General features: G+C 39.5%; 2 protein-coding genes across 3 annotated transcripts in view; one reads left to right on the top strand and one right to left on the bottom strand.

The window, feature by feature from the left end:
* Nucleotides 1–20,013, top strand: part of LOC127976773 (formin) — a 36,493-nt gene extending 16,480 nt beyond the window's left edge. For both annotated transcript variants that reach the window (XM_052581429.1, XM_052581430.1), the window contains exons 7-18: nucleotides 2,213–2,300; nucleotides 4,329–4,390; nucleotides 4,903–4,991; nucleotides 6,256–6,385; nucleotides 7,790–7,936; nucleotides 8,083–8,142; nucleotides 8,727–8,847; nucleotides 12,151–12,243; nucleotides 12,904–12,955; nucleotides 18,792–18,941; nucleotides 19,214–19,295; nucleotides 19,566–20,013. In XM_052581429.1, the coding sequence (XP_052437389.1) occupies nucleotides 2,213–2,300; nucleotides 4,329–4,390; nucleotides 4,903–4,991; nucleotides 6,256–6,385; nucleotides 7,790–7,936; nucleotides 8,083–8,142; nucleotides 8,727–8,847; nucleotides 12,151–12,243; nucleotides 12,904–12,955; nucleotides 18,792–18,941; nucleotides 19,214–19,295; nucleotides 19,566–19,598 (1,107 nt within the window). In that variant the 3' untranslated portion in view covers nucleotides 19,599–20,013. The remainder of the gene's footprint in view (nucleotides 1–2,212; nucleotides 2,301–4,328; nucleotides 4,391–4,902; nucleotides 4,992–6,255; nucleotides 6,386–7,789; nucleotides 7,937–8,082; nucleotides 8,143–8,726; nucleotides 8,848–12,150; nucleotides 12,244–12,903; nucleotides 12,956–18,791; nucleotides 18,942–19,213; nucleotides 19,296–19,565) is intronic.
* A 980-nt stretch (nucleotides 20,014–20,993) lies between these two features.
* On the bottom strand, nucleotides 20,994–23,272 carry LOC127976779 (gremlin-1). Its single transcript, XM_052581445.1, has 2 exons — nucleotides 23,185–23,272; nucleotides 20,994–21,725 (listed from the first exon to the last, which is right to left on the bottom strand). The coding sequence occupies exon 2, from the start codon at nucleotides 21,718–21,720 to the stop codon at nucleotides 21,193–21,195; it is 528 nt and encodes a 175-aa protein (XP_052437405.1). The 5' UTR covers nucleotides 21,721–21,725; nucleotides 23,185–23,272; the 3' UTR covers nucleotides 20,994–21,192.
* Between the last annotated feature and the right edge of the window lie 2,377 nt (nucleotides 23,273–25,649).

Below are 25,649 nucleotides of genomic sequence, written 5' to 3'. Positions count from 1 at the left end.
TAAATACATAATTAAACAATTAAATGAGCTTTAATAAAATCATAAAAATATCAAATTAAAATAAATAAATAATTATAAAATGAAAAACGAGTAATTAAAATAAAGCAATTACTAATAATCAATTTAAATCGTTAAAATTGCACATTTAAATAAATAATTTTAAAATAAAACAATCCAAATATATATTTTATTTTTAAAATCATATTATTAATTGTTAGATTTTTTATCGTATTATTTTATTTTACTTTATTTATAAAATACAAACGATATAAACTTAATATGAAAAAATTATAGACATTCAGTATTTACATTTTCTTTTTTATAAAAATAACTAAAAAAATTACCAAAGTTTTGACTAAAATTAAAATATAAAAATGTCATTGTATTTCTCAGTGATATTAAAGGAACAGTGCTGTTTACACAAATACGATTTATTTTTATTTTTTTATATATTTTGAATTAATCATGTAACCAACATCACTGCATTTGTGTTTGTGATTTATATTGAATCACTATAATATTATTTATATTTTATTTATACATTTTATTTTATTAAAATAATAAATATATTTATTATATTATATTACATTATTTATTTTAGCTTTTAATACATTTAATATATCTGCTTTAGTGATTGTGAAGAGATGAATAGATGCTGGAGCTCTCTGGTTTTGGCAGGACGATGTAATTTCTGAAAGAACGGCTCAACTCAAGTGACACAGATGCAGATCCATCATTTATGAGTGTGTTTACACGTTCTGAATCAGCTTTCTGAGAAACCGGCCTCCAGGGAAAACCAGACCAGACTGGAGTCGGTGTCCTGACAGATCGATTGTGTTGCTGTCTCACATCTAATGATCAGCGTTAACACAAGTCTGGCAAAAATCTTCAACATGAAAGTGAATATGACTCAGTTGATTTAAAGGGGCGGTTCATTGTTTTGTGTGTACGAGGTTCCGTCTAACATGCGTTAATGCTTTTTTTATTTAACTGTTCCTTCTCTGATAAACACTCTGATTAGTTCCTGCTTTTATGAAGAAGCCCCTCCCTCTGAAATAGGAGATGGGCTCTGATTAGTCGGCTGGCTTAGTGTGTTGTGATTGGCTGAACCACAAGCCACACCCCTTAGCTCAGAATCTGTTCCTGGTTGGTTAGTAAACAACGGCGTCGTTAATATCTCTTATCAGTTTGAGTCTGAATGAGAAGTAGGTGATATTAGTGATATTAGATATTAGATGTTTATTTGTTGTTGTCTCATTTTTTTAGATACGCTGTTATTTATAAATACTCCAGCTTCTGTTAGCTTTTAATATGCGGCTTTATCTGGATTAAAGTTTTAATACAGCACAGCAACAAACCATGTTTAACTGTTTAAAAATGCAACCTGGCCCCGCCCACTTAGTGGCATGTTCCCGGGGGCGGGGTTTCTGTAAATTTCTGGGTATGTGACATCACAAACCCAGGAAGTAACGCGCTGTAGTCCCTACAAGCCATTTTTGTAGACATTAAACTTGAAATAATCAAAAAAATAAACTTTTTAACTTTGCAGATATAGTTTATGCTCAAACAGCAACGTGTAGCACACTAACTAACGTTAAAAAAGTGAAATCTCAATCAGCCGCCCCTTTAAAGCATACCATATATGCATATATATGTATGGAAGGATTTTCTGGATGTGAAAAGGCAGGATTGGTTATTAATATTGCTATTTAAATATGACATAAGAGCATAGGAAATACAGTTGATGCGAGGAAGTCTGTGAGTGTTTGGGAAAGTGTGTGTATGTGTGTTTTGATCTGTGCACGGATTATGGAAATGAAGTGGTTGTGTGTGTTTGTGTCGGACACATGTAGATATTACAGAAACGGTGTTTGGAAAGGCGTCTGTCAGCAGCGCAGCTCTCCTGAAAACACAATCAGTGAGAATCAGCTCACGGCTAATTTGTGTCATGTGTTGAGATGCATCCGCTGCACGGATCCCGGTGCCTTTCCTCACTCGGATTATCATATCAAAGCCTAATGACTAACAGCTGCGGTCCGAAGAACATGAGTCTGAATAGCTGAACATGTTAGACGTCAGAATAATAATGTTTTCTTCTGTCCTTTGTGCTGTGTGTATGTTTGTCTTGTCTTGTCTTGTCTTCTCTTTTTTTATTATTATTATCCTGTCTCCTGCCTGTTCTGGTGTGATGTTGTTCTCTCTTCTCTTGTAGATCATCAAGCTGCTGGATGGCAAGCGCTCTCAGGCCGTGGGAATATTAATATCCAGCCTCCACCTGGAGATGAAGGACATTCAGCAGGGTGAGATCTCAGGAATATATCACTTATTTCATTTATGTTTCCTGATTTTCAAACACAGAAACAAAAATCTTCTTTACTCAAAGTTGATCTAGACAAGTAGGGTACATGGAAACTTTCTGAAGTCCTGTTCATCCTAAAACTGCATCTCTGTATTCATCCTGTGTGTCCTCTTAAAGTCAACACGTATCACTTTTGTAGTTAAACCATGGAAACCAAAACTTATCCATGGTTTTTCTACACTAACCATAGTTTAAGACGGTATTTGTAGTAAAACTGTGGTTAAACAAAAACAAAACAAAACATGGTTACTACACTTTTACTATAGTAAAAGCACGGTTAATTTTCATAAGGGATTTATATTTGTGTATTCATTCTTTGTTTTTATTTTATAACTGTACTGCCTTAATGGTTTGATGTTTTCCACGGTTTAATAAAAAGTAAAGAATAATCGGAAAAAAATATTTGTTATTCACGATCCATCATTTCAGATCAGGATTGTTGAACTGAATCAAACAATTCACGAATACGCGATTTGAATTCCCGATCTGAATCAAGAGATTTGTGAGCCATCGTTTCAGACTGAGATGTTGGAACACGAATCCCGATCTGAATCAAATGATTCGTGATTCACACTCTGAATTCCCGATCTGAATCAAATGATTTGCGATTCACACTCTGAATTCCCGATCTGAATCAAATGATTCGCGATTCACACTCTGAAGTCCCGATCTAAATTAAATGATTCGCGATTCAGACTCTGAAGTCCCGATGAAATGATTCGCGATTCACACTCTGAAGTCCCGATCTAAATCAAATGATTCGCGATTCACACTCTGAAGTCCCCATCTGAATCAAATGATTCGCGATTCACACTCTGAAGTCCCGATCTGAATCAAATGATTCGCGATTCACACTCTGAAGTCCCGATCTGAATCAAATGATTTGAGACTCTGAAGTCCCGATGAAATGATTCGCGATTCACACTCTGAAGTCCCGATCTGAATCAAATGATTCGCGATTCACACTCTGAAGTCCCGATCTGAATCAAATGATTCGTGATTCACAATCTAAGGTCCTGATCTGAATAATGCGAACCATCATTTCAGATCAGGACTCGGAGCTTGGATCACGAACCATTTAATTGCTGAAATGATTTGCCAACCTGCTCCAAAGTCTAAATCTGAATCAAATGATTCACGATAAAAGATGTTCCACAACATGAATCAAATGATCCGATCATTTTGCAATGCAATGGTTTAACTGATTTGGAGCAAGGAATAAAAGTTTGTATGTTGTGTAGCAAAGCACTAATCAAAAATAAATGGAAGCAATAAAAGTCATCTCATTCTGATGAAGCTATGGTTTTTAAAATGTCAAAATGTCAATTTTTTTCAGTCAAAATGACTGTAGAGGTTACCAAAAATGTAAGGTTGCAAAAGAACAAACAAAACAAAAAACAAAAAAACTTTTTATATTAATAAATTAATTTAAATAAATCAACTATTATTTTTAGTAATATAAATAATAATAACAAATGAATATAACCATAGACCTCATCAGATTCTAGAGAGATACCAACACAGTCTGAGTCACATGATCAATCACACATTTACTCACTTTTGATTGGTCACCAGGAACAGAGCACAATCTGACATATTTCTGCTTCATAAGCTGTTTATGTCCAGCGGACGCTTGCATAAGATGCTTAGACTAAGCTTAAAAGTTAGTCATTGATTGTTTTATTTACCACAGGTCACAACTTACATAAAACTGTAAACTGGTGTAATTTGACTCTGAATAGTAGGACTAGTAGGTCAGAATAGTTAATAATACACAGTCTTGACATGGTTAATGCACCTGGCCAGAGCTGAGAAAACACCCCAAAACCCAGAAATAAAGAGAAAGAAGCGTTTCAAACACTACACCTGTGATGTAGAATGAAATGTAGATGTCTTTGCAGTTGTGGCTGTAGTAGACGGACAGATCTGGTGTTTATTACGAGGATGTGTTTGTGTGTGTGTATTGCAGCTGTTCTGACGGTGGATCATTCTGTGGTGGATCTGGAGACGATTGAAGCTTTATATGAGAACGTGAGTATATCAGGAAACCTGAACCTTCACCAGATTAACACCGGACTTATTCTTTGTTTCTTTTCTACAGTCTGTGTTTTAACACCACCAGCTGTTGTGTGTGTGTGTCTGTCTGTGTGTGTGTGTGTGTGTGACTGTTTGTTTGTGTGTGTGTGTGTGTGTGTGTGTGTGTATGTGCGTATGTGCGTGTGTGCGCGTTGCGTGCGAGTGTGTGTGTGCTACAACTAAAGCCGGTTATATGTGTCTTAAAGGGGTAGTTCCCCCAAAAATAAATATTCTGTCTTCATTTGTTTAGTTTCTTTTCTTTTTTTTTTTTTTCTGGCCTACATTGACTTTAATAGTATGGGGGAAAAAATACTGTTTCGGACCATCAAAAGATCCTCGTCAACTTTAGTTTGAGAGAGCAATAAAAGCTGAATAATGAGTGTAATATTGTAATAAGTGAGTGATTTGAAGGCACAGGCTGCATGTTATGGTCCTGTAATGACTGCTTTTACTTCTGATGTTGACAGAGAGCTCAGCCGGATGAACTGGAGAAGATCAAGAAACATTACGAGACGTCTAAAGAAGACGAGGTGAAACTTCTGGATAAACCGGAGCTGTACGTCATCCAGTCGCTCTGATCTTTCTGATCGTGTGTCAGAGACCAAACATTAGGATAATATTCATTCATCACACAGTCCTGCGAAGAAGGCTTAGTATTAGTGCATCTGAGGAGGCTGAAATATCAATAAAAGCTTTCCATCGAGTAGTTCTGTCTTCTACAAGCCAGAAATTAGGATGTTCAAATTCTATATATCAGCTTTTAAATAACAAGAGCCATGAAATATCGAAAGCTTCAGTTTTAATGACCAAAAGAGTTCAGACTGTGAACTTACAATTAAACGTGAAATTTAGAAGTAAAAGAACTGAAATAGTAGGGTTAGTATTTACTTTGTTAACAGGGTTAACATAGTTAACTAAAAATAAAACAGAAAATATTACTTCACAAAAAATTATACTACATTTTTTTTAAGGTTAGTGGTTGCAAGCTATTTATTTTAGTTACATTTAATAAAAAATGTGTTGAAAGTTGTTAGTTGGTCAACTAAATGTGTTTATTTAAATGTAGCTAAAAATAAATTGATTGCAACCTCTTTCCTTAAAAAATGTAAATTCAGTGAATATTTTTTTCGTGTTGAAAGAAAATAAATATTGACTGAAATAAAATATAATAAAAACTAAAATCTATATTTTTCGGCAAATTTTCAAATTTTTGCTTAGTTTAATTTGATGTACTAAATTAACTAAAGATACTGAAGTAAAAAGTAATAAATAAACATTTTAAAACAATTACAAAATTACAAAAATTTAAATGATTTAATTATATAATTTTTTTTTTTTTTTTTTACAATTTTCTAAAACTTGAATTAAAATTAACATGAAAGCAGAAAATGTACAAAATAAATTAAATCTAATTCAGAATCTTAAAAATGATGACAGTGCTGTACATCAATGACAGTAAAACAAACACTGAGTATAAAACATATTCCATTATTTGTAATGTACCAGACAAGAACTGGCCTCAGTAACACAACATCAGACTTGGGATGATTAAATAAGACTTTATTATGACAGTAAAGGCCTCTCTGAATGTCAGGTGTGTCAGGGGGTTGTTTTTAATGAACTGAAGGCTGAGAGATGAGCTCTCACGCGCTGCACGAAGCTCTCCTGTCAGCCAGCTGTGTGTGACCTTTGACCCTCGCTGCAGTGAGTCAAACAGGAGTGCAGCGATGCTCTGTGACACGTGCCGCTGATATTCAGCTTAATCACACGTACTTGCGTCCGTGAGAAGGCTGTTTGATCTCTGTCCTCTTCCTGCGCAGATTCCTGTACGAACTCTCGCAGATTCCCGACTTCGCCCGCCGCGCGCACTGCATCATATTCCAGTCTGTGTTCGTGGACTCCATATCATCCGTCCATCAGAAGGTGGACATCATCTCTGCTGTGAGCAAGGTACAAGAAAGATCTGAAACCACTTCTATTTTTCTATAAATCTGCATTATACAACCAGTGTAACTAGAATATTCTTCCCTCAATGCAAAGCACTCAATTTGACTCCATTTACTAAATCAAGTGACGAACCAGTGACAAATCAACAAAAAGCAACATCAAACATTTTTTTAATGCATTATTTCATCAACTGCCAAATGATTTAATCTTTTCTTTTAATTTCAGGATTAAAAAATGCTAAATAATTAAATTGGAAATTAAATTAATGTGCAATATGCAACCAGATATGCAATCAATGGCATGATGTATTATTATATACATATATTTTATTTTACTTTCCATTTCCAGAGTAAGAAACCAGTGTTTCAGACTCGTTATTTTATTGGACTTTCCAAAAATTAAGTAATTAGCTTTTATTTCATCAAAAAAAAAAAAAAAAAAAACATTAAATCAGAAATAAAAAACTTTATTTAAAAAATATATACATTTTTATAAATAAAAATAAATAAATATATATATATATATATATATATATATATATATATATATATATATATATATATATATATATATATATATATATATTTATTTATTGTTTTTTTTTTTTTTTTTACGTGATTATACATGATATACTAATTATACATGATATTATAAATTCACTAGATTAGTCTGAAAGATGTGACCGGTGCTGGAAACTATAAGTCACAATGTGCTATTAGTTTTTTTTAAAGTTATTTTTATTTTCACATTCTCCATCAAAATACCTTCAAAATTATATATGAACAATTTCAGTTGAGTTTTGAGAAAAATCAAGTTGAAAAAGTGGCTTCCTCCACTTCCTTTCTTAAAATAAATCACTATATTAATAATCACAATATAGCCATTTTTAATTTGATCTTTGCTATTAAAAATAAAAACGATGCAAACAACAACAGCAGCAGAACAATTATAAGAAAGAAAATAATAGGCTTAGTGCATTACTTTTTTCATTTTAGATCTAAACAATAGGATTTAACTCAGAAAAACAGTTCAGAAGTAGTTCCTGTGGCTCAGTGGTAGAGCATCGTGTTAGCAGAGTGAAAGGTTGAGGGTTTGATTCCTGAATGCATTGTAAGTTGCCTTAGATAAAAGCGTCTGCTAAATGCATGAGTGTAATCTAATATAATTCACCAATTCTTTTAAAATCATAACAGATTATGTTTGCATGAATATTTAAATACTGTGATTATGTGTCATAAATGTTCATAACCAGAAAGCGAGCAGAGAAAACCAACAAATAATGATCATTTTTTGATGTTTAATTACTGGAGCATTGAGATCGTTAAACGAGGTCTATTTTTGTGAAAACCTGAAATTCAACCAAAGTTGACATATTTTCACGGCTCACAGATGTAAGTGTCTTTCCAGACTTTTCTTGAGAATGACAGCGTGAGGGACGTGATCGGCCTCATCCTGGCGTTTGGGAACTACATGAACGGAGGAAACCGAACCCGAGGACAAGCAGACGGATTCGGACTGGACATTCTGCCTAAATTAAAAGACGTCAAGAGCAGGGTACGGAAATAATAGTAACACTCATTGTAAAGTGTTACCAAAATAACACTCATGTCTACAGTCAGTTCTATTCTAAATCTCTAGTAGCTGAGCTGAACTTGGTTAAGATTTGATTGGTCACTGCTAACGAGCTCGTTTCCCATCAGGACAACCGTATGAGTCTGGTGGATTATGTGGTGTCATACTACCTGCGAAACATGGACGAGGTACAGCTGTTTTTATTTGATTCCCGTTCACTAAAATTATTTTTTATTGTATTTCACTGCATTCCAGATTGCTTTCACTAGCAGATATTTGTTCTCGTTTTAAGCAGAAACTCATTTCATTTTCAGTTTCTCATAAAACAATCTCTTTGTATTTGATCTTTATGCATTTTAAGTAAGTGTATCTTAATTTAAGAATGTTTAGATATTAGTATTGTGAAAATGACAAAAATCTAGAGTTACAAGCTGAAAGTTTCTCTTTCTTTTCTTTTCTTTCGGACAGATTAGCTATGTTTTCATGCTAACTTGCGAATTAAATTTATGCGCAAAATTGTAATATCGCATAAAACAGTTTGCGAATAAAACACAGTTGATGCGCATTAATTTGATTTGAATTTATTCAGTAATGTCAATTATATGCATGTTTATACGTACATTTATCCTAATTAAGCGCACATGTTGTTTTATGCGCATTTTTAGGATTTTTTGCACCATCCAGCATCTTTTCATGCGATATCCCAATATGTGCATTACAATAGGTGGATGGAAACTAAGCTTTCGTGTTGTTGTTGTTGTTGTTGTTTCAGAACGCAGGAACAGAGAAGAGCGTTTTCCCGCTTCCCGAACCTCAGGATCTCTTCCACGCCGCTCAGGTCAAGTTTGAAGATCTCGCAAAAGACCTTCGCAAGTTAAAGAAGGAGCTGACAGGTATGAATCTCACTCGTTTGTCTGTGGTGTTGTGCTTATCTAACGCTGAAGATAAACGACAGCATCTCACATTGGAAAACTGTAGTCGTCCTTAAAATGTGACCATTAAATGGAAAAGATGTTAATAGTGACCTTCCTCCCAGTGAATCGGTTTAGTGAACTGATTCACAGATTGATTAAGTGCCTCCTCTCAGGTTACTTTGTCCGTATGTGGCACAAGATGATTCACTGAATCATTCGTTCAGATGATTCATTAAAAAAAATAGAGTCAACTTGAACAACAGCTTTGTTCCGGTGACTCTTTTGAATCTATTCACTAAACAGAGTAGTTCAGATTGTTTCATTGACTCTTCTTGGGTTATTTTGTCAATATGTGACGCAAAGTGAGTCACTGAGTCATTCATTCAAACGATTCATTGAAAAAATACAGTTTCACCCAGAAGAGTTGCATAAAAATGGTCCAAAAATGATTCGTTTTTTAGTTGATTCTATTTTTTTATTTTTATTTTTTATTTTTTTTTGTGCAAATGCTAAAGACTGTCAAATCTTAAAATTTAATTACAGAAAAAAATAAAATTACTGTTTTGTGTTCAGGGGGTTACAATTGAATCCAATCATTAAAAATGTATGCCAGAAAAATGTAAACAGAAAACAGAATTGAAATATTAAATAATGTAAGTAATGATGCTGAAAGTACAGCTGCACATCACAGAAATACATTACACTTTAACACAGATTCACACAGAAAACAGTTATTTTAAATTCTAATAATATTTCAAAGTTTTTACTCTATTTCTTAATTAAATAAATGCAGACTTGAGCAGAAGAATCTTCTATAAAAAACATAAAAAAATAGTAGTGTAAAAAAAGGGTAGTGTATATCATAATTAATTCAGATAAATGCATTGATCAGATGCATCTTAGCTTGAATTCTAGCATTAAATAAAATAGTTTTCTAAAGTATTTTCTCTTTTCTGTATTGAGCGTACTCTATACAGCGTTTAAAAGCTGAAGTAAGGTTAATGGGTGAAACAAACTAAAGTATTAATCACGGCCGGAGAGAAACATGAACCCATATGTTCTGTCTTGGGTCATCACTGCTCTTTTGATTATTCTGCTGGTGGAGCGTGTAATATCCCTGGGAAGCACAACCGCAATTACAAAAACAAAACCCCACTAACAGCTTCATGCACAGAGAACACAGGAATATCCAGGCAACTTTGGGCAAAATAATGAAAACACAAAAGAGACCAAAAAGACTTCAGAGACCAAAAGCACAGCTGTTTTTCTTACATTTTAATGACAAAAGACAAACATCATCGCATGAGTAATGGCTATCAAAGGATAACAGCTTTACTCAGTTTACTCACACGTCTGAGTTCTAAACGATGCAGTGTTAGTGTGTGGATGTCTGAAACTCGTATGAGTCTGGAGGGTTCGATAACCAGCTGTCGGCGTTATACATACTCCAGCGTTGGGTACAAATATACCATTCAAAATGTCCAGTTTTTAATGTATTAGGAACATTAGAGGAACATTATTTTCTATCAGTTTGAAAACATCATGAAAAAACACTAAATCTGAATGTTTTCCTCACATTTAAAACACCTGTTTGTTACATTTAAAGAATGTTTCTTCTTGGTCATGTGAATGTTAGACGTACGTTCCGTTTCATCATTTTGAAAACATTATGAAAAAGTTACATTTGAATATTATCTCTAATGTTTAGAACACTGTTGTTTTTTTGTATCTAAGGACTGTTGGTTCTTGGTTATGCAAACATTTAAAGAACGTTCCATTTTGTTATTTTCACAACGTTTGTTACATTTAAATGTTCTCTCAACATTTAAAACAACAATTTTTACATTCTTTTAAGCATGTTGTTTTTATTGGTTGCCAACGTTAGAGTAAAATTCCATTATATAATTTAAAAAACATTTAGTTTGACTTTTATTTGATTGGTTATTTGAACGTTGTGCAAACATTTAATTTCATCAAAATGTCCCTTTTTTAATGTATTATTATATCTCTCGTAGTTATGCGTATGTATGACAAACATTCCATTTTATTGTTTATTTTCCATTTACTTGTATATTTGAAAACTTTATGATAACGTAACATTTGAATGTTCTCTCAACATTAAAACACCAGTTTTTTATGTTTAAGGAATATTATTTCTTGGTTATACAAATGTTAGAGTAAAATTCCATTCTATCATTTTGAAAACTTTTGAGTTTTCAAAATGTAATTAAATAAAAAATATTAACCAAAAAATATAATAATATATCAGTGATTCTACAATAACCCTGACAAATGTACAGTTATATTGTTCACAGCAAGACTGATTAAATGCATTAAAAAAATGATCAATCAGTTGCAAATGCCGTTTTGTAGAAGTATGTGGTTTATATAAAAACAAAGCTTTATAAAAATCCATATTACAGCAATGAACTACACATGCAGGTATTTACTAGATTCATTAATGCTAAACATACGCCATGTGTTCATGTTTGGAGGGGGGAGAACGGAGCTGTTGAGTGATTTCTGTCTGTTTGTGTAAAGCACAACAGAGACTCAGAGGAGCACAAACAACACAAACGAACAGCGGCTCAAACTCCATCCACATCTGTGCTGCTTCAGAGATCAGTCTCTTACAAGACAGTTGTGTCATCACGTGACATTTACAGCTCAGCTGATTGGCTCAAAGATGCGAAGCATGCACTGAGATGATGATGATGATGATGTGGTGTCAGACAGATATCATAATGAGCTGCACACTCTGAAATCATTAGGAAACTCATAAACGAGTCTCATGTTTGACACCAGAACAGTCGGTCCGGAAATCAAAAGCATTCTTGCTCTGGTTCCGTTGAATTCGCTCCAGAAGCGTCTTTGATGCTCATCTGTTTGAGATGAGATTCACACACCTCCTCATGTTTCTCGTTTCACTCGTTTATGGATGTGCTGGTAACGTGATATGCAGAAGTCACCTGCACTTAATTAATTCACCACCTTTCTGCCAACATTCAGCAGCCCATCAGTTCACAATCTAATATCATTCCCGTAATATGTAGTTAATATGCGGTGTGTTACGGGAATGTGTCCGCTCTACAATGCAATGCACTTGACCTTCCATGTCGAATGTGATAAATGAACTGCATGTGACATCAGCTGCTCTATTTTGATAACAACTGGATGGGACTGATATGCGATGTGATGTCTGACGTGTGTATTTGTTTGAGCGGGCCGTATGCAGTAAATGATCAGTGAATATTTCTAATTCTTCATGTGTTTGTCCTGCAGCGTGTGTGAAGGAGGTCGAGCAGGTGTGTGAAAACTCCTCTGAGGAACACCTACAGCCCTTTAAGGACAAGATGGAGACCTTCGTCAGCACCGGTGAGTCCCAAAAACATCACCTTCAGCTGTTCGGCTCTGGGACACAGAACAGATAGGTATTTATTCCTAAAACATGTTTATTCGTTCCTACGACTTATTAATTTGTGGCCACTCTTCATGTTTCATTAATTTTGTTCCTTAACTCATGATTTAACTAAAATAAGTGAACGAATTAATAATTCTTAGTTCATGGCTATAAATCTTTAATTTCCCTTCCTGCATGTTTACCACAGTAAGAGATGCGAGAACAGTGATTAAATGTGAATAACAATAAAATAAACCTGCGAAATTACAGGTTTAGAGAGTGAGGATGTAGGTTTTCAAGACCTGGCACAAAATGGGATGATTTAAGGGGAATGTATAGCCTATTTAAGTAATAAGCTTCATGGAAAGGAAAGGATGACAACACGCATTCCGTCTGTTTTCTTTATTTTACAAAAGCACAAATCTGCTGTTTTTATTGTAAGTGTGTAAAAGTAAAACTAAACACTTTTGCGCACACAATTCAAACTTCCTTCAAGGTATGTTCACATGAAATGATGTAAATTTGTAGTATTTTTCTAATGGTTTCCTTGAGGATCCGGGGTGTTTTTCTGGTGAGAAGCAGGTTAATCTCACTGAAGAAGGGATTGAGAAGTTGTGATGTGTTTTGATTGACAGCTCAAACGGAGTACGAGACTGAAGACGAGCAGCTGCAGGAGGCTCAGAAGAGGTGAGAAACTTCAGAAAGCAGAATAATGTGATGATTTACTGCTCCAGAAACATTTCTGATGTTGAGAACGTTAATATTTTGTGGAAACCGAGATGCATTTAATTGTTCATGATGCACAGATGAACAGAAAGTTGAGTGTGTGTGTGTGTGTGTGTAAATCTGTGTTCTGTGTGAGGAGCAGGTGTGTGTGATGCTCTTCTGTCTGCAGACTCGCTCTTATCGTGTGTGTTCACAAACACTGTTTGTGCTGATTTATGTGCAAGCCGTCCGCTGCAAAATATCTGGAACTTTTCATAGAGCGGAAAAGGACAAACAAAGCATATTGATTATTTTTCCTTGTTTAGATTTGAGAGTTTTTTGTAACCTGAAACAAAACAAAGTGACACGCACACACACACACACACACGCACACACACGTGTATAAACTGCAGATGTGTACGTGATAATGAAGGTGTTGAATTGGCCAGTATTGATCAGAAGTGTGGCTTCTTCTCTGGTTAATCGCTGGGACTCGGATCGCAGGAGCAGCAGTCAGGATCTTCGTTAAAGTGACACGGCCGTCCACATGTGTCCTTTAAACACTCAACACCATCAGCACTGTTATCTGACAAACCAACTGCTATTAAACATGAGAACAAGCCCCGAACAAACCGCTCTTAAAGTAACGTTCCTGGAACATTCTTAGTAACGTATTTAATTTAATTAAATTTTATTAAATGTTATTTTATTTTATTTTATTTTATTTTTTATTTTATTTTATTTTATTTTACTTTATTTTACTTTATGTCCTGGTTTCAGGAGTGATGAATCTTGTATTTTATTTAATTTATTTATTCATTTATTTATTTATTATTATTATTTTTATTTATGTCCTGCTGTCAGGAGTGATGAATCTCGTATTTTTATTTTATTTTTATTTATTTTTTTATTTAATCTAGCATTATTTATTTTCATTTTTTATTTTAATTTATTTAATTTTATTATTTTCAGTTTGTGACCACTCTAATATATTTGTCCTGCCATCAGGAGGCTGATGAATCTAGTTTATTTTCATTTATATTTACACCATTTTATTGTTCAGTTTGTGAGCGCTGTAATATATTAGTTTCCCCTGGGTTCATGTCATGTGTGTGTCACGCTATCAGTCTCTGTTTCCTGGGTGTCCCCTAGTGAGCGCACTTCTCCTTAGGCACTTCACCATAGGCACTTTAATTCCGCTTGTCTGGTCATGTCGTCACAGTAATTGCACTCCAATTAAATCGCACAGGTGTTGACTATCCTTAGTCATTAGTCTCCCTATATAGAGCTGTCTTTCTCTGTCGTCTTTATGGAGTCCTTACCCTATGTGTGAGTTGTGCTTGTCTTGTGAGTCTTCTCGTTACCTTCTTGTTCATCCGCATTCTTATCCGTTTCATCCGGTTCCCTTTTTGTTTGGTTTGTCTCTCTAGACAGTTTTATTTTGTATTTATCCTGTTTGTGCAATAAACCTCACCTGCAATTGGATCCTACCTTCTCCTTGTGTTTTTCCCATAACCCAACCGTCACAGAAGGACTCCATCATGCCTAGATCCAGCGGTGTGAGATTTCGAATCTGTTCCCCAGCCACCATGGAGGAACGGAGGGGGAGATTCCGGAACTTAACCACCCTTCATCAAAAGGGAAGCGAGGTGGGTGGCCTGGCGCAAGTGTTTTGGACTTTGGCAGTCGGGTTAGGTTACAATGATGCAGCACTAAAAGATTTGTTTAATAATTGCCTGGATGATCCTTTACCTCAATGGGAGATGAAGGGGTTAGAGATCCTGGACTTTTGGGGGTTTACCAAATACCTGCACCATCGTGCTCAGTGGAATGCAACAACCACACCAGAGTTTCCAGACAAGACTGCCACCTGCCCAGCGCCACAGCACAAGATGGCCACCAGCCTAGCACCACAGCACAGGAGGGTCGCCAGCCCAGAGCCACAGCTTAAGATGGACGACTCAACGCCTGAGTCTCCAGACAAGGTGCCGCCGACTCGCCATCGTGGAGGACGGAGGAGGAGGAGACAGGCGTCGACCGTCCCTCAAGGCCTGGAGAAAGTCCCAGAGGCCGAGGCTGTTCCCGATGCGGTGCCCGATGCAGTTCCCGAGGCGGAGCCCGATGCAGTTCCCGAGGCGGAGCCCGATGCAGTTCCCGAGGCGGAGCCCGATGCAGTTCCCGAGGCGGAGCCCGATGCAGTTCCCGAGGCCGAGGTGGTGCCCGATGCCGAGGCGGTGCCCGATGCCGAGGCGGTGCCCGATGCTGTTCCAGAGGCCGATGCAGAGGCGGTGCCCGATGCTGTTCCAGAGGCCGACGCGGTGCCCGAGACTGTTCCCGAGGCGGAGCCCGAGGCTGTTCCCGATGCCGAGGCGGTGCCCGAGGTGGTGTCCGATGCAGTTCCCGAGGCGGTGCCCGATGCCGAGGCGGTGCCCGAGGTGGTGCCCGATGCAGTTCCCGAGGCGGAGCCCGATGCAGTTCCCGAGGCGGAGCCCGATGCTGTTCCAGAGGCCGATGCAGAGGCGGTGCCCGATGCTGTTCCAGAGGCCGACGCGGTGCCCGAGGCTGTTCCCGAGGCGGAGCCCGAGGCTGTTCCCGATGCCGAGGCGGTGCCCGAGGTGGTGCCCAATGCCGAGGCGGTGCCCGATGCTGTTCCAGAGGCCGATGCCGATGCTGTTCCCGAGGCGGTGCCCGATGCTGTTCCAGAGGCCGATCCCGAGGCTGTTCCCGATGCCGAGGCGGTGCCCGAGGTGGTGCCCGATGCAGTTCCCGAGGCGGTGCCCGATGCAGTTCCCGAGGCGGTGCCCGATGCAGTTCCCGAGGCGGTGCCCGATGCAGTTCCCGAGGCGGTGCCCGATGCAGTTCCCGAGGCGGTGCCCGATGCAGTTCCCGAGGCGGTGCCCGATGCCGAGGCGGTGCCCGATGCCGAGGCGGTGCCCGATGCCGAGGCGGTGCCCGATGCCGAGGCGGTGCCCGATGCCGTTCCAGAGGCCGACGCGGTGCCCGATGCTGTTCCAGAGGCCGACGCGGTGCCCGATGCTGTTCCAGAGGCCGATGCGGTGCCCGATGCCGAGGCGGAGCTCGATGCTGTTCCAGAGGCCGATGCCGAGGCGGAGGCCGATGCTGTTCCCGAGGCCGATGCTGTTCCCGAGGCCGATGCCGAGGCGGTGCCCGATGCTGTTCCAGAGGCCGAGACCGAAGTGGTGGCCGAGGCGGTGCCCGATGCTGTTCCGGAGGCCGAGGCGGTGCCCAAGGCCGAGGTGGTGTCCGATGCTTTTCCGGAGACCGAGGCGGGGCCCGAGGCTGTTCCCGAGGCGGAGCCCGAGGCTGTTCCCGATGCCGAGGCGGTGCCCGAGGTGGTGCCCAATGCCGAGGCGGTGCCCGATGCTGTTCCAGAGGCCGATGCCGATGCTGTTGCCGATGCTGTTCCCGATGCCGATGCTGTTCCCGATGCCGAGGCGGTGCCCGATGCCGAGGCGGTGCCCGATGCTGTGCCCGATGCCGAGGCGGTGCCCGATGCTGTTCCAGAGGCCGATGCCGATGCTGTTCCCGATGCAGTTCCCGAGGCGGTGCCCGAGGCTGTTCCCGATGCCGAGGCGGTGCCCGAGGTGGTGCCCAATGCCGAGGCGGTGCCCGATGCAGTTCCCGAGGCGGTGCCCGATGCAGTTCCCGAGGCGGTGCCCGATGCAGTTCCCGAGGCGGTGCCCGATGCCGAGGCGGTGCCCGATGCCGAGGCGGTGCCCGATGCTGTTCCAGAGGCCGACGCGGTGCCCGATGCTGTTCCAGAGGCCGATGCGGTGCCCGATGCCGAGGCGGAGCCCGATGCTGTTCCCGAGGCCGATGCTGTTCCCGAGGCCGTGCCCGAGGTGGTGCCCGAGGCTGTTCCAGAGGCCGATGCCGAGGCGGTGCCCGATGCTGTTCCAGAGGCCGAGACCGACGTGGTGGCCGAGGCGGTGCCCGATGCTGTTCCAGAGGCCGATGCGGTGCCCGATGCCGAGGCGGAGCCCGATGCTGTTCCAGAGGCCGAGGCGGAGGCCGATGCTGTTCCCGAGGCCGAGGCTGTTCCCGAGGCCGAGGCTGTTCCCGAGGCCGAGGCTGTTCCCGAGGCCGAGGCTGTTCCCGAGGCCGAGGCTGTTCCCGAGGCCGAGGCTGTTCCCGAGGCCGAGGCTGTTCCCGAGGCGGTGCCCGATGCTGTTCCAGAGGCCGACGCGGTGCCCGATGCTGTTCCAGAGGCCGATGCGGTGCCCGATGCCGAGGCGGAGCTCGATGCTGTTCCCGAGGCCGATGCCGAGGCGGTGCCCGATGCTGTTCCAGAGGCCGAGACCGAAGTGGTGGCCGAGGCGGTGCCCGATGCTGTTCCGGAGGCCGAGGCGGTGCCCGATGCTGTTCCGGAGGCCGAGGCGGTGCCCAAGGCCGAGGCGGTGCCCGATGCTTTTCCGGAGGCCGAGGCGGGGCCCGAAGCCGAGGCGGTGTCCGTTGCGGTTCCGGAGACCGAGGCGGGGCCCGAAACCGTTCCCGATGCGGTGCCCGAGACCGCTTCGCCCTGGGGGACTCCGACGGTGACCATGAGGACGTGGTGGTCATCCGCTCCGCCCTGGGGGACTTCGGCCGCGACCACGTGGAGGTGGTGGCCTTCCGCTCCGCCCTGGGGGGTCTTCTGCTTTGACCACATGGGTGTGATGGCCCTCTGTTCCGCCCGGGTGGGCATCACCTAATGTCCTCCATTTACCAATGTTTTTGTTTTCATTTGTTTTTTGTTTTTTCTATTTTCCTCCGTTGGACCTGGCCCTCCGTCCCTCCCCTCTTTCCTTCCGCCGGTCCACCACCCTCCTGGACTCCTTGTTTTGTGTTACACCTTCCTGTCTCTGCCTTTCCATCACGTCTGGTTGTTCCGTCTCTTTTCTTCCATTTTACCTGGTTGTCCTGTCTTTGTCTCTCCTTTTCACCTGGTTGTTTGTCTCTGTTTTCTGACCCTCCGTCCCTCCCCCTAGTCCGCCTCCGCTTCACCTCCCTCCTACCTCTTTTTCTGTTGGGTTTTCCGGGGTTTCAGGTGGAGCATCTGGTAGCTGCTCCGTAGGGGAGGGGGTAATGTCACGCTATCAGTCTCTGTTTCCTGGGTGTCCCCTAGTGAGCGCACTTCTCCTTAGGCACTTCACCATAGGCACTTTAATTCCGCTTGTCTGGTCATGTCGTCACAGTAATTGCACTCCAATTAAATCGCACAGGTGTTGACTATCCTTAGTCATTAGTCTCCCTATATAGAGCTGTCTTTCTCTGTCGTCTTTATGGAGTCCTTACCCTATGTGTGAGTTGTGCTTGTCTTGTGAGTCTTCTCGTTACCTTCTTGTTCATCCGCATTCTTATCCGTTTCATCCGGTTCCCTTTTTGTTTGGTTTGTCTCTCTAGACAGTTTTATTTTGTATTTATCCTGTTTGTGCAATAAACCTCACCTGCAATTGGATCCTACCTTCTCCTTGTGTTTTTCCCATAACCCAACCGTCACAGTGTGATCTGTCCTGATCGTTAATCTCGGCCGCTGAGAGGGTTTTTCTGCCACTAATGGCACGTTGTGTTCAAGTTTCTGTTCAATCGTCTCATCGTATGATCACGACAGCAGCCGCTACAGTTTCAGAGACATTCCTCTGATTGATTATAAGAAAATTAAAGTTCTATCCACCAGAAAACCAGATGTTCTCATAATAGCAGAATGTTATAAGAAATGTTTTAGAAGCTAGGAGTCTGCTTGTTTCAATACAGTGTGTTCTGATTCTCTTCATGTTGAGCGTGGGTACCGTCTCTGACTTCTCATGTTGTCTCGTAGCTTCCAGGACATGGTGAAGTACTTCGGGCTCAAACCCAAGTCTGGAGAGAAGGAGGTTTCTCCAAACTACGTCTTCATGCTGTGGTACGAGTTCTGCAATGATTTCAAGAGCACCTGGAACCGAGAGAATAAAAACATCTTCAAAGAGAGGTGAGGACCATCCGTCTCACAGACGCTCGCCGAGTCTGAAGTGAAGAGATTTAGAGAAGTGGAGTTTATTTTTTTTTGTTTCTCGGTAGTGTTTTCTCATCTCAAGCATAAATCTAACAAACTTTAGTGAAGTTTAAACATGAAAACAGCTTGTTTAACAGGAAATGTTGACTCAGACTCTACATATGCTGCTTTAAAAAATCAGAAGAAGAAACTCGGAAATGAATGACAGAGTTATATTTTTGGTTAAATGTTGTGCTTTTTCGTTTTAGACTGAAAGAAGCTCAGCAAACCGTGCAGAAAATCACAGCCGAGAAGAAAGTGGAGACGAAGAAGACCAACGAAAACAGTCTGGTGAGAAAAGATGACAAATACTGTAGAATAAAATAACTTCTGTGACCAATCAAACATATAATAGATGCATTTTATGTGCTATTTTTGACTGTTTTATGTGCTATTTTTGTGCTAAACTATTTATTTATTTATTTTACCTAGTGCTTTTTTTACTCTTTTAGATCTTCATTTTATGCTTCATATCAATCGATCGGATCGATTCTCGTGAATGCACGAGCTGATCAAACATGCTTTGGATAAATGCATTAATTCTCATGCTCTCTTTGACAGAAAGAGCGACTGCGGAAGAAAGAAGCCGGCTGAAACGAATGGTGAAGAAACATCAGTAATATCTAATCATCAAACATGGTCTGAAATCAGAAGATGGTTATTATCTGTCTCGGTGTGTCACCACGTTCTCCTTTCGCCTGAATGAAACTTGATGAAGCACTTTTACACTCCTCCTCCTCACTGGTGAAGCCTATGCAAATACCAAATCATATCCATGCATTGAGGAACGAATCATATTATTATTATTATAACAACATCTGATGCTGTTAAAGTCAAAGCCCTGTTTATTCACAGAATGGAGGTTTTCAGGAAGTTGATTCATGTGTAATGAATTCTGTAATTTATCCAGTTATTTCGTGAAACAGTTATTTCAGTGTCAGATTTTATCGTCGTTTTCTGTGACTTTTATTAGGTGCAATAAATGTTTTGGACATCAGCATCTACAAAACATGTCTTCTCATTTCTTTGCATTGTATTTTTGGTGTATCATTAGAAATATTTACATTCAAATCATTTGATTTGTTTCATTTGTTTTCATCTTCATACAAGCATGCATACACAACATGTGTGATCACTCGCTCTTCACAACTAAACTGCATATAATCTTTATGACTGATATTATAAATAGAGGAATAGCATGAAGAAACTCAGCAGAAAGATGAAGAACAGTGTCTTATTAAAGTCGTTCCACATAGTGGAAACTATCAGTCTTTAAACGCTCTAGATTTGGAGATGAATGAAGCTGACAGACTCGTACTCGGAAGGATCTGGAAGTTCTTCAGCATATAAACATGTGCAGTCATGATTTCTCATTAAAAATACATTGAAAGTATTAGGATTTTGACCAGTGAAATCAATGCAATGTGAGGTCCTTGACCATTTGTAAATGCTTTTTTTTACTGGTTCTCAGTAATTGTGTAGTTAAACTTTGTTTATAAAAGTACAAATACTTTGAATCATGCATCTCTCAATTAATTAGCTCAAAACATGAACGTTGAATCATAAACTAATATTTACATGTTAAAAACACGAATTTTAGATTAAATATGACATTTTTTATGTCAAATAGGCACATGCACTACTAATAAAAATTTGTATTATGATTTTTTTTATATTTAAAACAATAGTACAAAATGAATACAAAATCATTTCTGTGACCAATCAAATGAATGCCTTCTCAAATGAATGCCACATTCTCAAAAAAGTTAAACTTTTGTTAGAAACACAAAAACTGCATGCATCTCTCAATAAAAGAGCTCAGAAAACGGCATGTTGAATCATAAAATAATATTTACATTTTTAAAACTCTAGTTTTAGATTAAATGCACTGCTAGTCAAAATATTTGGGTGCATTCTGACAATTCTTATTTTGTTTTATTAGAGTTCAGTAGTCCTGCAGTTAAACTTATTTTAATCATGCATCTCTCAATTAATGAGCTCATCTGGTTTTAGATTCAGTTTCGCACTATAGTCAAAATTTGGACACATTTGACTGCTTTCGCGCTCTTAAAGACCTTGGTGCCAGATCATAGTTGGTTTGCAGGCGGATATAAATGGTGATGTTTATGTAGTGTGTGACGCTGACAGACGCGTCTCTTCCGTGTGTTCTGACGCGTCGCTCTCGCTTCTAGTCCAGCTCGATGGAGACGCAGCGGCACTGTTTGACGCGCTGCACGCGCTTCTTCCGCGTCGGCGGCTGCTGGTCAGGACAGTTGAGGGTGAAGGTCATGGTGGTGAAGCGCTTGGGCTTGCAGAACGAGCACGACTGGAACGCGCCCTCCTCTCTGCGCACGTGCCTCGGGATGTAGAAGGAGTTGCACTGTCCGTAGCAGAAGCGGTTGATGATGGTGCGGCTGACGCAGCCCTCCTCGTGGATGGTCTGTTTGAGCGGCTGAGTCTTGCACCAGTCCCGCTTCAGGTAGCGGCGCTCGGTGACGTGCAGAGCCTCCTGACTGGACTCCAGAACCTCCTCCGAGCCGCTGCTCCTGCCTCCGGGGCCCGGACCCGGTGCCGGGGCCGCCTCCTGCTGCTGCTGGTTGTTCTTGTCCGGGTGAGGAATCGCGCCTCGGTTCCGCTTGGATTCGGCGGGACTCGACAGAAGAAGAACCCAGATGAAGAGCGTCGCGAGCGCGATCCGAGCGGAGGATGACATCATCGACACTGGAGAGAAAAATATTCATGGTAACACTTTATAATAAGATGTCTTTGTTACATGCACTTACTGTTATCATAGCGATAAACTATGCATAATTGCATACAATCCTAACCCTGATGTACAGGCAGACTGAAATGTATAATTACAGTTCAACAAAAGACACCTTAAAATAAAGTGTAACCACATTCTCAAACAGCTTGATGAAAACTTAATTTATGTATGACCAGCTGTTTTTTTTCCCCCTTGGTTATACAGTCAAACGAAAATATTTATTCGTACACCTTCAACATTTCTCACATTATCTCAGTTTATTCGCTTCAGGTAATAAACTATGAGAAGAACTCATTCATCTTGATGATGTCAGATAACTTTGACAGAAAGGAATGTAATGAATTCGGTTGATTTGCTGTCAGCTGTTAACAATTATATAATACCAATTTAGCCCAACTAATTAGCAAGCAATGCTTGATTTAGTTCAGTCTGTGGTTTAAACAGATGGCATCAGCAATTACAGAAAAACACTTCAAAACATGCTCAGCTCAAAGTGTCTGAATCATTTTTTGATCCCAAATTTTACCAATAGTCCACTGTTTGAGGAATCTTTGGGTATTATATTTCACAGTTCACTTTATATTGCCTCACTTACATAAATTAACTATAATGTCCTGCACCCATAAAATATCAAATATGATATCTGCTGTCTGAATAATTGTTGGTATGAATAGTAATGGAACGTTCCATTTGAAAACGTAGTGTTCTTAAACTCTTGCAAAAGTTCTATGATGGTGCCACCAACTTATCAAACACCTTGTGGAACAGAAAGTATATATGGGCTGGATAATGCTATAAAAATCATTTCAACATCAATCAACAATTCATCAATCAATTTGAAATATCTATGTAAGCTTTCAAAATATAGGAACTTTATATAACTATTTATATGTAGCCTAACAGTCAACTTCATATATTCATTATTATCAATAATAATAATATAGGCTATATAAAATCATTACATATTAAAAATCAATCATAGTCATTCATAGTCATAAAATATATATATTTTTTAAAGATTTTATATATATATACTGTAGGTCAGTTTAAAGATCTTATCAATATTTCAACCCTTATTTATAATACTTTCCAGAAAATCAGGTTACATGATCAAATGACCGTGAAGCCACGTCAAAAACTCACAAATATGCTTCGTTTTTTTTTAGCAAAATCTAGTCATGTTTGGAAAATCCTCCATGAGATCTTCATTTAATCATCCAGCAGGACATTTGTGCTGATATTAAACATAAAAAACCATCATGACACTATAATATAGTTCTGGAGTAGCAACGCAAAGGTCATGGGTTCGATTCCCATCGAAAGCATGAACTGATCACATTCATCGCTTTGGAGCAAATCATCTGAGCAATGCAGAAATAAGAACCAGACACCTGAAGTGTGAAGATCTCTCACCTGTGAGCGTAGAGGAGCATCTAGGAGAGGAGCTGCGATCCGTCCCATAGACACACACACATACACACACGCACGCACACACACACACTGAGAGTCTGCTGGTGAAATGAGCACTGCATCTCTCCACGCTCTCAGACACAACGCTGGAGAATCAGAGCTGTCCGGCCCCTCACACACACGCACACACACACTCAGAGGAGGGCTCTATCAGTCTGTCTGTACTGGAGATCTCATCAAGACCCCAGGCCCCTCGATCAAATGACACATTGCCATTCAAAGGTTTGTATCATTAATTTTTTTTTAATAATTCAAAAATACATTAAGAAAACAGTAATATTGTCAAATAATCATAATTAATGTATTTATTTTAATAGGCTACAATTTACAATTGTTTTCTATGTGAATATATTGTAAAATATAATTCATTGCTGTAATCAAAAAACCGAATTCAACGTGTCATGTGACCTTTCAGAAACCATTACAGATTTTTCTTTTTGCTGCTTTATATTATTTTGTAACATGTGATACTTAGTTTTTTTCCTCTTAAAAAAACATTTTGTTGGCATGTTGGTTTTATACATACCTGAAAACATTAAAACTATTTTCTACAAACAACTATGATTTATTGACTTAAAAATACTGAGTAGCCACATTACTATTATTTACCTATTTATGAAAAAAAATGTTTTAAAGTATAATCTTTGAGTTATTCAGTTCCTTTTATTTAACCCAAACTAAACCTTATCTCAAATCTCATCGCGGTCAGTCACGTGACCCGACGAACGTCCAAAAGGCGGCAATTTCAAATGAACGCGAGCGCGAATGTTTTCACAGCAACGGCTGCTTTAGTATTTCGCAAAACTGCCATTTTACTAAGATAATACATCATATGAGTCATATTAACAGTTTACATGAGTCTTTTATTGTACTTTATTGTCAACGTGTCCGTCCACTTTGTGACTGGGACGTTTTTCCTCACAGAAGAAAGACATGAGGGTGAGTAAACGACGATAGAATCTTTATTTCTGTATAAACCAATCCTTTAAAGAAGAAATAAGCTTCTATTTCTTTCACTTTATTGTTTCACGTTCTAGCAACACATCTGCTATTGTTAGATTGATTCGGAGCCATTAATTCAGTTCATAATTGTTTAGAGTTGGTGTGTTTGTGTCAGTTTATTCTCAGCATGTGTTTCTCATTTATTCTCTTTCTGGCTACAAAACAACTGAGCACAAATATGAACGTATTGTCGTTTATAAAACAAACCACTGCCGCTGATTTCTGCCAGATATAACGTACATGATCCTTGTACAAGAATCTATTAAGCTCTCCTTGTCCTGAGCTGTTTTAGTTTGTGTTTTTCTCAAGGCCAAATTCCTTCCAAATCCTTCTTAATGACGATGAAAGCATTAAATTGTGGTCCATTACATGTGTTTGGATCTAGATCTGTCTTCAGGGTAAGTTAAATGAGGCCAGAAATTAACAGAAATTAACCATTTTAGACCATTTTTCTTTTTTGATTGCGTTTCACGCATACTTCATTTTCAAACCGCTTAAAATACTGGTTAAACTACTCATTTCATTTTGACATTTGGTGGATGTTTTTAATTTAGGGTTATGAATAAGCATGTAAAGTTTCGAAACTTTTGTGGTTTTTGGAAAGGCAGTACACAAATTATGACTTTTGTTTTGGGGTCAAATTGACCCCCATTGGTTTCCATGCAATTTGCCCAAAATCAACACTCTGAAAAACACGTAAGAATCAGGCAAGAAACCCTTTATTTTAGTTTGTCAGACACTAAAATATGAAATGCATGAGAACTTGTTAAAATCAAGACTCAAAGTGAACTCGAATTTGAAGACTTGTCTTCCGAATTGTCCAAGATAAAATTAAGTTTCTTTATTTAGTAGAGTTTAACGGTTAAACTTTATTACTATTTAGTTTTTTGGATCTGTTACAGGAGTAAAAATAAGTCAGAGACCCATTTTCACCCTTGCAAGGGTTTGAGAAAAAGACAACAAAAAGGCATTGAAAGTACAAATAGCAATAAATACTACTTACACCAAGTATAAATAATATTAGATGATATTTATACTAGCCACTACAATATTTAAAGTAGTCATGGCAAAAAAAAGAGATCTGTTTTCTTGGGTTGGTAGTACAGCTAGTTTTGTGGGTCAAATTAACCCCAAGCAAAATGGAAAATAAGGAAATGTTTCTATTTAATCTTTAAATATTTCTGTTCTTCATTGTGTTGAATTTTATGGCAAATTGCATTGGAAACCAAAGGAGGTCAGCTTAACCCAAAGTGAAAAAAAGCATCTATTATGGATGATAAATCATCCACAACCACAAAACTAGGACACATGATAGAACATCTCATGAAAATATTGATCATAAGCATTTATGCTGATAGAATAGTTTACATTTAACCATTTAAATAGTGTGATGTAAGACCAGTGAA

Source organism: Carassius gibelio, chromosome B17 (assembly GCF_023724105.1).
Source record: "Carassius gibelio isolate Cgi1373 ecotype wild population from Czech Republic chromosome B17, carGib1.2-hapl.c, whole genome shotgun sequence".
Classification (NCBI taxonomy): Eukaryota; Metazoa; Chordata; class Actinopteri; order Cypriniformes; family Cyprinidae; genus Carassius; species Carassius gibelio.
Note: the sequence above shows the minus strand (reverse complement) of the source record. Positions and strands in the feature narration are given on the sequence as shown.